At 35.7% G+C, this 12,440-nt stretch overlaps 1 protein-coding gene across 1 annotated transcript in view; it reads right to left on the bottom strand.

Annotated features, from left to right (window-relative positions):
* Window positions 1-448: 448 nt before the first annotated feature.
* The window catches only part of LOC6053704 (RNA polymerase II-associated protein 1), an 82,977-nt gene continuing 70,985 nt past the window's right edge, over window positions 449-12,440 (bottom strand). The window contains exon 8 of the mRNA XM_038259723.1: window positions 449-683. Coding sequence (XP_038115651.1) covers window positions 477-683 — 207 coding nt within the window. The 3' untranslated portion in view covers window positions 449-476. The remainder of the gene's footprint in view (window positions 684-12,440) is intronic.

The raw sequence follows: 12,440 nt of genomic DNA on the forward strand, positions 1-12,440 counted from the left end.
TCGCCAATAGTTCATTTTAGTTTGAAGTCTATATTGATTATTATGTAAAATTGTCCGGGAAACACGATGGCGATAAAATAAAAAAAAAATAAAAATATAATCAATTGGTCAAAACTGAATTTTTATACATAAAACGTTAAAATATAATATAAGTGGGCCTTTAAGGGTTAAAATTTTATTTTTATCGAATTCCTTGGACAATTTTCTATAAAATGCAACCTGTAGAAAGTCTTTTGCTCAAATAGTTGCAAAGTTATGATTAAAAGAAAAAAAAGTTTTTTAGAAAATCGCCAAAAAAGAGGGCGGTGCCAAAAATAGAGGGATGGTCCAATCAGCACCAAACTTGGGATTTCTGTTAACTATCGATAGATAAACGTTCCCTCCAAGTTTGGTCCAAATCGGTGAAGGTCGAGTCCAAAAGTGTACTCAGTTGACCTGGAATGACCCGTATATAGATCTAATCGCAGCGCCAAGCTTTATTTATCATTAGCTTCTTCGGCGGAACCTTGGGTCGTCCCGTGGTTGGCACTGCGTTGACGGTACGCCTGCACGTGGTGACTCGCTATCCGGGCCGGAATCGATCCGGGACGCAGCAGATTCGAGTGCAGCGCCTGGCTGTAGAATTTAATCAGCGTTACGTCCGTCTCCACCGGCTCCAGATACTCGGCCAGTGACCCAAAGAGCTGTGAAAAGGGGGGGGAAAGAGAGAGAAAGTGGAAAATTGAGTGAGAATTAATCCATTTTGCTATGTAGTGAATAAGCTTGAGTGTAGGGTGGCCATTCAGGATTTTCTTCATGGCTTTTCATGAACAAAATTCCGCTGAAAATCGATTGTAAGACGAACAATAGTTAACGTTAGTACCGAGCTTTGGTTTTCCAGAAATCTTTTAATTATCCGGTCATTATGCAATTGAAAATCGATTTTTTTTGTTTACCAAATTAGCTTTAAAAAAGTGTTTGTAGAAGTATTCAACCACTCCCACGAAAACAGCACAATTAAAAAGTTGCCGGAACGGGCCCATAATTAATCTGGAGTCGTGATTCCGCACTGTTTCAAACCATTTTATCATTTCGAGTTGCAATCGACAAATAATCGATTGGGCTTTTAAAGAAAATAGTTTGGAGTTTCAAAATCATATTGTTGTCGGAGTCGGAGCCGGAGTCAGTGGTGTGGCCAGCCATGCCAGATATACAGATAAATCTGTATTTTACAGATTTTTCGATCCCAAAAATCTGTATAAACAGATTTTTTTAAAATGGTTATATTTGAAAGTTTCAAAAATTTTGTAATTAGTTTATGCTTTAATATATCTTAAAAGCATAAATCTGTTGTTAAACATATTAAAATGTCTTCTATGGCTTCAAATTCGACAAGATACAGATAAAATACAGATTTATTTTCAAGAAAATAAAGATCTCCCACAAAATAATCTGGCAACGTTGAGTGTGGCTCTATATATATTTTGTAGAGGTTTTCAAAAACGATCTGTTTTAGGAGCCGCTCTTTAAAATGAGCCGCTCTTTTGAACGGTTCTTTCGCTCATTTTCAAAATATTGTCTATTTTAAAGAGAGATTCGCTTAAGAACCATAGGCCTAAACCAGGCCTGCCCAACGTCCGGCCCGCGGGCCGGATCCGACCCGTAAAGCCATTTCATCCGGCCCGCGACGGCTTTTCAAAATAGTTCTATGACCGGCCCTCAACTCAAGGCTGTTCATGAAATATTCAACTAATAAAATGCGTGTATAAATTAAAAAAACTGTTTTAACTAAAATTAAATAAGAAACATTCTGTTTGTTTTTTTTTTTTTTTTTTTGCAATAAAATGTTGCTGTTCCAACATTTATTTGAATTTGTCTTTTGTTTTTCAAAATCTAACATTCTTTATAATTGAAATTAATTCTTATCATTTTTATATTAAATATTAAACTGAAAAATGGCACAGGAAAACTAAATTATCCAATTCGTTGAAATATAGATTTTTTGTCAAAAATGTATAAAAAGACACTAAATTTAAACTTCTTTCAGTTTTTACTCTCTTTACTACAAATTGATGCTTTTCTGTTTTGAAGATCATGATTTAAATTTATTTTTTAATAAATGAGTAAGCAAAAAATATTGGAATTTTTGAGAACAACTGTTCAAAGCAAATAATTCATACCGAAAAGAAAGATCACTGAAAATATTTTTTTCATTTATGTACAAAAACATATCAAAATGAGTCAAGAAATCAGGGAACAAAACTTTATTTTTTTCATAAATTTCAATAGTTTACTGAAATTTGAGAAGTAACGAATTTGAAACTATTCAATATACATTTTTCAACATTTTTAAAACCATTTTGAAATATTTTGTTATAAATTTGAACAACAACGTAAATAGTGTTTTTTTTTGTAAGGTGATTTGAATCCAAATTTAGTTTTAATAAATTTTATCATGCCTCATTGATTTTTGAAATATATTGTTGTGTTGGAGAAATTAAGCTTTTGAAAAATTTGCAACGACCAATGAATTTTTGATATTTTTTATAATCAATGATGATAATACACATTTTTTACAGATATTTTTTTCCTAAAACCAAGAATCACATTTGCAATACTAGTCTATTGATTTGTTTACTTTAAAAGAACCTTTTCAAAATTATATTATGAAAAAATATTGTCTTCTTTTTCATTTTTTGTCAAATACTAGTTCCGGGCCCGCCACTCCATCAGAAAAATCAGATCTGGCCCGCAGGGCCAAAAGGTTGGGCACCCCTGGTCTAAACGTTCGAATAATTGGATGGAAAGAGCACCCAAACTTAAATCTAGGATTTGTCTAGAATTTCACAAAATTGCGTTCATTTATGCTAGAATTAAACAAATTCTGGTATTTTATTTTGAGAAAACATTGTGAGAACTGTTTTTTATACATTCCAATATTATAATAAAAGTCAATAAATGCCAAAGTTTTATCGGGCAAGAAGGGTAGTATATGACTAGGGTTAGTGAAATTTCACGATTTCGCGGACAGCGTGAAATCCGCGAAATTTTGCTTTTTCCTCGAAATCCCGTGAAATTTTATGTTTGTGGAGATTTGTAACGATATTTCTTAAAATAATTTATCAGATTCAAATAGGAATGAAAATAATCTTATGAATTACTGTAGGATTAAGCAAATGAATACCTTGGTTCAATTACAAATACAGGGTTAGTGATTTTTGACGATTTCGTTGACGGCGAAAAATTCGTGAAATTTATAAATTCTACGTGTAAATATAGGTATTCGGTGCCCTCTCCCCGTGCCCATACCTTCACACTTAGGAGACCCGGGAGGCGGAGTCTTGTCGCAAAAAGAACGATACACGCCTGTGGATCCGTTGACGAAATCGCAAGGTTTAAGAGGGCCACATTATAAGGTGTTACGTCGATTCCGTTTTTATAAATTTCCTCAAATCATTTTTTTAAATAATAACATAATATTACTGCGGGCGTCAATAATTAGATTTCACGCGCGGTGAAACGACCGCAAGATAATGGACGCATGACAGCCGCAGAACAAATTTTTGGCTGTTGTCAAAGGTTGCCCTGAGTTTTCAGCTGACTTTTTGGAAAATATTCAAAACAAATCAAGTTGACAGCCAAATCAACGTAGAATTTCAGTTCAACTTGCTGATTTTTACTCTGCGGTAGATAGGCGGCAATAATCTCCTGTCACTCACAGCGAAAGAGAAACGTGATTTTATCTCGCAATAAGCAATAAATATATCATCCATAAAGACTGTTTAAGCAAATTTTATTAGTTTTCAATTGAAAAGCATGATATGTACCATTACCAGAGGCGACTCGTCCACCTGTTCAACCTGTTCATTGAACAGGTAGCCGATTTCAAGCGGATAATTTTTTTATTTAAGTACCACAGTGCTTTTTCAACCAGCAACATACAATTACAATTTTTGTTTGAATATACGTTAACAAAATCGACGTACTATGTTCAGCAGCGCTGCATGCACCAAAAAAACATTGGCTCGCCACCCTTTACTCTTTACCTCTCTTTACAACCCACCAATACTAAAGCGAGCCAGCCTGGCGGGCCACGCGCAAATGCTCGTCGCGTTCACACCGACCCTCTGAACGTCGGGGAAAAAATCTCCATACGGAAAAAAATCAACACATGTAAAGAGCTTCCTATTCATACGCAGCGGCATTATCGATGTGTTGGTAAATCTGGTTCAATCTGAGAGCGTGAACTGACAGCATTTTTGGGAGAGAGCGAAATGCCACCCCAGGCCCCAGCTGACTTAGCTCGCTCAGCTCTGCAGGGAGCTGCTTGCAAAAGGTAAACAAGCCAGCGCGTTGACAGCACGTTGAGAGCATGAATAAATGAGAGAGCGCGAGAGCACCACAGATATTGCTCTATATTTGGCACACTTTTAGGCATCAGGCTGTTTTGCGCAGACTGGTGATGGCTTGTTTTAAAACTGGAATGTTCAACTGCGCGCGTTGAACCTCTTCGATCTTCTTGGTTACTAGTGGATTCTTGCTCTACTGGAAAGTGATGTACTGTTAAGTTTAGATAGTGTGATTGATAGATTGAATTGAAACAATTGAAACAAAAAAGTACTGTGTTTTTTCTGGACTTGGGACACATGAGAAGAATTATGACAGTAGATTCAACCATGATCGTTATTTTATTTTCAGGGTGGTTGTATTAAAAGCGGATACAGTCCTAAAAAGTTTAAGATTTGATGCCATTAAATGCTCCAAAAACGACTGTGTTTATTCAGACTGTTGGTCCGGTTCACTGTAGTTGAATATATTATTATCATATATTGTAGCATGAATTTGCTCTGAAAACTTTTTTTTTCACTGATGCTAAAAACAAATATTTTAATTATCTCGGATTCTTGTCAATATAGTTTTATTTTTAACATCAGAAGCCCTTCTTTTTATTCAGAAATTGAATTCCAAAACCATGACATAACAGTGAGTAAATTCAATTCTCTAAAAATTTTACAAAGGATCAAAAGCGATACGGCCTGGTTCTAAAAAGTATAAAGTAAAATGTCAATTTAGTTTTTAACCAAGTTAGCTCAATATTAATCATTTCGAGAAAAATTAGAATCCTGCGCTCCAATTAATCGCCGCAGAAAGATATCGTCGCAATGGAAAATCTATAGAGAAGGCAAGAGAGTAGGCTTCGACAAAAAATTTAAAAACATGTTGATTGTCAATCTGAAAAAAAAAATCGTTGGGACTTTTGGTGATGGCTGTCGGTTTTAACTGACTGATCTTTGATTACGGAATCTGCGGTTCTGTGACCTTTGCGGCCGGTTCGTTGGCATTCGTACAAGTGCCGGAATCTGCGACCTTCGCAACAAGCTGTATCGTTCCGTCGAACGGAGGCTCAGCGGGCGTTGTTGGTTTCGTCGGGCAGGTTTCCCCCTCGTTGGTGAACCAGCTGCCCAGGCATACGCTAATCGTGGCATGCCCTGAGGAGAACCTCCATGAAGGTTACCCGGGCATGGCCTTCGTTTCATGCATACACCTATGGTTCTGGGGTCTATATGACCCAGAAATGTTTTTGGCTTCCAAAATTCGGAATCTCAACCGATTTTGGATGTCTTGGCCGCAAATGAAAGGTTAGGATGTCTTCTTTGCGATTCTGACTGGCAGAACCGGTTTTGGTCACTGTGACCACCGGGAACCTACTACTACCGAAAAAATACATTTTTGAGGACCCGAATTTGAGGACCTGTATCTCCGAAACGATAACACCTAGCGGATTGCTTCCGGTTGCATTTGACGGGTTATTACCTCAACTTTAAGCTCCCGTATAGATAATTTTTCCAAAGTAGAACCCGTGGAATATACTAAAACATGATTTTTACAGCTTTTGTTACAAAATCAACAGTGGGCCCATTTTTTCAACCGGATTTTTTTTTTGTAAATCATCACATAGGTACACTACATACAGCCCCTGATAGTTTGAAATCGGTTCCAGCCAACTGTGGCCAATCCGGAACCGGTTTCTTGGTACCGCAAAAACGTTTCCAATAATGTTCAGCTAGAAACTCGTCATGTTGGATATTAAGCTCCGGAATCGGTTACCCGTGGCCACTGGAGGACACTTCCGGAATGTGCGACAAATCAAACATCATGGAATTGCAAAATATAATTATCTGTAGTAATGCCAATATCCTCTAACCCAAGTTGGTCACTCCGGAACCGGAAACAGGTGGCCACTGGTGAACACGCTCGCGTTCTGCCCCCATCCGACCTGGTACGGAAACCGACATTTATCTTAACATTTGTAAAAATGTGACAGCAATGGAAAGTTGAAATCTACACGGTTGCTGCGATGAATTTGAAATACGCTTGCGCTCCTATCTTTGAGACCCCTACAAGAAAATCACCAAAACTGATTTTTTCTCAATACGCGCAATATTAGTTGGGCCTAAAAAAGCCCAACAAACAGTTTTCCTTTGTGAAGGATGTGGTATTTTTTTCTGAACATCCTGATGAATAGTTTTGAAATTTAGTACAATATTCAATAACTTCCCTTGAATTTCGATAAGGATGGCAGAGCGATTGCTCTATTTTTCTATACATTCGCCACGCTAATGATTAAGTCTTACAAATACATTTTAACAAGATAAAAAGTAAACAGAAAATTATAATAGTATAAAAATAATAAAACGTAAAAATAAAAGCCATTGGAAAGAAAAAAGCTTCAAAGACATTTTTTAACAAAAAGGTTCAAAAATTTACTGCGATCTATAATCAATATTTATTAAAAACAACATTGTAACCTGGTCAACTTCAAGCACGAAGTCAAATCATCCAAAAGAGTTGAATCAGCCTCCGGCTGAAAAACTCTATAATAAAGAATAAAAAAAATAACATTAAACAGGTACTACATTCGGGCACGAGTCGCCTCTGACCATTACCATCTTCGTTCGCTGCAATAAAAATTTTACTGCTATTTTATTTGAAACAAAAAAAATAAAGCAAATAAAAATGAAGAGTATTTCTTTAAAACTGTTAAAAACATTTCAGATTCTTTCTGAGTCCTAACGATATTTGCTTATTTGGGTGGATGATTCACGTGAAAGTTAAAAAATTCTACTTTGTTATGTTTTCTGTTCTCATTTTCAATAATAATGTTGAATTTGTTACAGATTACATTATTTTTTCCTTTTGATTTTAAATTTACTTTTTGATAAGTGAGATGAAAACCTTAAAAAATATTTTGTATGTGCTAAACTGCCGTTCTACGCATAATTGTCCCATGTAATTTTTGGACGATTCTGACTTTTTATAATTTTTATGCTTAATTTTACGTAAATTTTCAGAAAAAACACACAAAATCTAATAATTTGTTCAGAAAATCATTGAAAACAACACCAAGTCTGTTTGTCCCAGCGTTGAACTTCTACGCATACCCGAGCAGGGGTAAATAACACGGGAATACCATATTTTGGTATTACTTGGTATAATAACAAATACCAAAATGTGCCCTTGGTTGCCCAGTAATAGATGGTATAATACCATGAAATCATACCAAAAAACTGTATGGGGAAGACCAAAGCAATGCCAAAACGTGCCATTCCAAGGGCAAATGAATACCAGACAAATTACAACTTTCCGGGTAAATAAAAATCTCGTTGGACAAAAAACAATGAGAATTCTCTATAGAATTACAACGGGAATTCAATTTGGCTAATGGGATTGCAATGAGATATGGGAAGAATTTTGATGCTATATTTAAATCCTTCGAACAGGCAGGAAAACGAAGTCTTGCTTGGAGAGCCAAAATATATCAGGTAAAGAAAACTAGAGGAATACTGGAATCGAACTCATGACAGGTAAGGTGCAGACACCATTTTAGCTACCCGTTTACCAACTGAGCTATCAACGCTTGTTGAAAACGAGCTGCTGCTGCATCAACAATCAACATGTTTTAGCTGCAGGCAAAAATATCAGGAAATTCAACGAAAGAGAAACAAACTAAACCAGAACGAGAAAGGTTATAGCCCAGGCAGCGTGGCATTTTTCGTGAGATTTTTGAGGATGCATGATTCCAACTGAATAGGATTCAACACAAATTCAATATTAAAAGGATTTTAGAACGAAGTTCGAATACCACATGCATACCAACATTTTGGTATTGAAAGAGTTATTTCATCAAATAACAAAGATTGACATTATTTTTTTGAGTTTATCGATTATGACGCAAAAGGCACACAATGTTAAATAAAATCCATTATAAAATTTATTTTTTTTCACGTTAAACCTATTGTTGTCGTAAAGTTAATCGTCTAAATATATAAATGTTTTTCTTTTCAATTTCAAATGTATCAGCATAGATTGGTGCGCTGGAAGTGGGGACGCGAAGTCGTGATTATTCAGGTTAATTTTTTGGTGTGCTTTTGTGTCGCTATTCGTATGGGGTGAGTGATTGTGGTAATCGAATAATAGCATGACTTACTGAATAGTTTGTGTCTTGAGCGTAATTTTCGTTGAGTAATTGGTGTTTTTTTGTGATTTTTTTTTGTGATCTTAATTAATTGTTTTGTGATTTTCAAAGCTCTTCCTATATCATCGTTGATCGGAAGGCATGGCGTCGGGTAAATTGTATATATTTTTTCGAATAAGGTTTTTTTTATGGTGAAAAAGCCATTTCTATATAATGATCGAAAGACGCACTGACATTTTGGATTAATTAATAGTGGAGTGAAATAATTGTATGTGAGTGACTTTGTTTGTTAACCAGAAAGACCTTCCCATAGCATCGTTGCTCAGAAGGCTCGCCGACGGGTTTGTTATGAAAGTCCTCCCCATAGCATCGTAGCTCGGGAGGCATCGAAAAGCCAATACCTTATCCTACTAACCCAAAAAAATAATAATCATGTGATGCTTGAAGGAGATGCTGTGGATTCAACGGTCTCAAGCGGTATCAACAAGTATATAGCGAAAAACTGTGTGCTTGATGAGTCTGCAACTTCAACTATCGGACTAACATTCCTTCCTTTCGTTGAACTGCAGGCTTCTTGGGAGGGCGCCGGTATTGACTAATAAAGTAGGGATCTTCAGAGGTTGAACAGTGAACGGATGGTTGGCTCCCACTGATCATTTTTGATTCATTGTTTAACTTCAGCTGATCTGTCAATAACGGAGTAGCAGCTCATTAGCAGTCAACCATGCTCATGCTCATGCTCATGCTCAATTTCAAATGTATCAGCATACTTTTAAGAATGTTAAACATCATTTAAAATAGATTTTTTTATGAACCACCTTTATTTTATAATATTTTTATTTAAAATACCTTTACAATACCAATGTATGGTATTCCCTAATTTATAAAGATCATCAAATGACTTTTTTAGACCAAAATAAAATAGTTGGCTTTAATTTGGAGTAGATTTGCGTTTTTAAGTATGTAAGTAAGTAACAGTATGTCAAAATTCGATATTTTTCTAACATTTACTCAATAACAAAACAATACCAAAATTTGGTATAATACCAGAGATTGGTATTAACTTACACTTTAGACATTTTTTCAAGGGCTCGCGAAAACCAACATTTGGTATTGATGGTATTATTTTGCATTTCCCTTGTTATTTACCCATGCTCGGGTAAGTAAGTAGTTTTCGTGATTTAAACATACAATTTTCAGAGTTATTTTATCTTTTTTCGTGTTCCGCGAAATTTGCGTGAAATTCGGTGTTTTGAAATTGAGGTCCCCGTGAAATTTGCAATTTTCGAGCGTGAAAAATCACTAAGCCTATATATGACTATTAACTAGTTTTTCGGGAACATTTTCCAAGCTAAACATTTCAAAATATTCATATTTGCACTCGATTTGGAATCGACGTAACACCTTATAATGTGGCCCTCTTAAACCTTGCGGTTTCGTCATCGGATCCACAGGCGTGTATCGTTCTTTTTGCGACAAGACTCCGCCTCTCGGGTCTCCTAAGTGTGAAGGTATTTACACTTAGAATTTTTTGCGTCCGCCCCGGGATTCAAACCGGCGACCTCTGGATTGTGAGTCCAGTGCGCGGTCCGATTGATCCACACAGGCAGACAAAAAACAATCACCAAACTGCCACCAAATCAATAAAAAAAACTGATTATAGTTACTTTGTCCATTTCGGAGAGAATAGAGTTATCTACGTGCGCATGTATTGTGTGTACGTACACGCAAAAAAGTGAGGATAAATTTTGTACCAGCCAGCAAAACAAATGGTGTGCTAGTATGTGTGAGATCGGGCTTAGATAGCTCTATAGAGTTATCTAAGCCCGCTCTCACGCACACTAGCACACCATTTGATTCGCTGGTCGGTACAAAATTTAACCTTACTTTTTTCGTGTACTTACACGCAATACATGCGCACGTAGATAACTCTATGGCTCTATATTCAGTCCATTTGCACTTCTACAAATTGTGACAGTGTGTGTGCGCTTCGCACAAGTTACAGTGTTTCTTGCATATTACAGGCTTGTTGTTTGGCTACGCAACAAATGTTTTATTATGTTTAAAACTCGTAAAGAATGATATAAATCATGTCCAAGCTCAATCAATCGTTCTAATGTTGATTTGTGGCTTAAAACATCACAACGATTGAGCATGTTTGTCGACCGAATTTGTGCGGCTGTACTGTACGAGCTGGGGCTGAACCGTACATCAAAAAAGTTCGCCACGTGCTTCGAGATTTCAACCAATCAGAAGGTAGGCCGAAACTATGTACAAAGAAGGTCGTATGCTAGAAGCAATATCCCCAAAATAGGGACAAAAAATGTTTCAGTTTCTCGGGCTTATACAGAAATATAAAGTATTTTGGTCAAAAAAGCATTAAAAAAACCAACTTATTCATGTAATAAAAGCAAGGCTACCTGTAGCAGCCTTTGAGAATACATCAAATAAAAAGTGCACTCGGCCCAAAATAGGGACAAATACCCTATTACTAAATTTAGTTAGTTTCTAAAAGAAATCAAAAATCTAATCAACTTGACAACATATATATTCAAGCTTTTAAATTGAAAACTAATAAATTTTGGATGAAATATTTATTAAGTTGTTATATAAAAAAAATTGAGAAAATTGATAAATTTCACAAATTTCACGCCGTCCACGAAATTGTCAAAAATAACTAACCCTACACGGAGAAAAAAGAGTTCCCAAAATCGTACCATGGGATTTGAACACTTTGTTTGAGGTTCCCATTTTCATGAACACTTGTTCACGATTTTGGGAACTCTTTTTTCTCCGTGTATATTAATAATAAAACCACTCGCTTAATTCTACAGCAGTTCATAAGATCATTTTTATTCCTTTTTGAGTTTGAGAAATTATTTTGAGAAAGATCGTTACATTTTCACACAAACATAAAATTTCACGGGATTTCGCGGAAAAAGCCTTATTTCGCGGATTTCACGCTGTCCGCGAAATCGTGAAATTTCACTAACCCTAGACATGATAATAATAATGCAATAGAAGTTTTGTTATTTTTTATGATTCAAAAAACATACCGTGCGATTAGCGTAGTTCAGAACTCCGTTCACACTAATCATTTTATTCACGTTGCTGGTTTGAGATTTAATTTTATGGCGAAAAGTATAATCAACAAAAACTTTAAATAAAATTTGTACCAGCCTTATGAAGGGGAACAGAATCTAATTCCAACGTGCCTATAATGTTGCCATATCAGTACTTTGACATACAATTACAGCTCATTAAAAGTGTTTTCAACTGAAATCGAGTGATAAATATAGCTCCACAAGAATTGAGCAGGCAAGTTCCTATCAAAAGTTTAGCAAAATAAGTTGTTTAAATAGAGTAAATCAGGAAATTGATTGGAGTTAGGAATGAGTGCCAAACATATGAGAATTCGGGGAAGTGGCCGATTAGGGGAAATGATTTTCGGGGAAAAGAGCTAGACCCGTCCCACGCCAATATGATGCAAGGTGATTATCATTGCAAATCAATTTACTCATAAGAGCATCTTGGAAAAGTAACTTAGAGGGTCATTTTGAAATATCCGTGACCTAGAAAACATTTTACCTGTGGATTTTTGTTTTTTTTAATCGATATAAAGTTTTTTTTCATATATTTTAATGGAGGCGCACGATAATTCATTAAGCTTTGTTTTAGGTGAAGATTCAAGAAGTATTGCGCGCCTCCTTTTAAATATATAAAAAATTAAAAAAAAAATTAAAGATCCCTAGGTAAAATATTTTCTAGGTCACGGATATTTGACAAGCACCCCTTAAGCGTCCTTTCCACGAAGGCAATTGTTAGGTACATTGATTTGCAATAATAATCTCCTTCAGCCATGGCGTGATGTCCATGTACGTCTAAAATAAAAACCAATGGATCTTTAAAATAAAGTTTTGCTTACATTTTCCTTGTGAAAAACATGACACTTGGAGATTATTAAAATAATCCTATTTATCAATGT

This window comes from Culex quinquefasciatus, chromosome 3 (genome assembly GCF_015732765.1).
Source record: "Culex quinquefasciatus strain JHB chromosome 3, VPISU_Cqui_1.0_pri_paternal, whole genome shotgun sequence".
Classification (NCBI taxonomy): domain Eukaryota; kingdom Metazoa; phylum Arthropoda; class Insecta; order Diptera; family Culicidae; genus Culex; species Culex quinquefasciatus.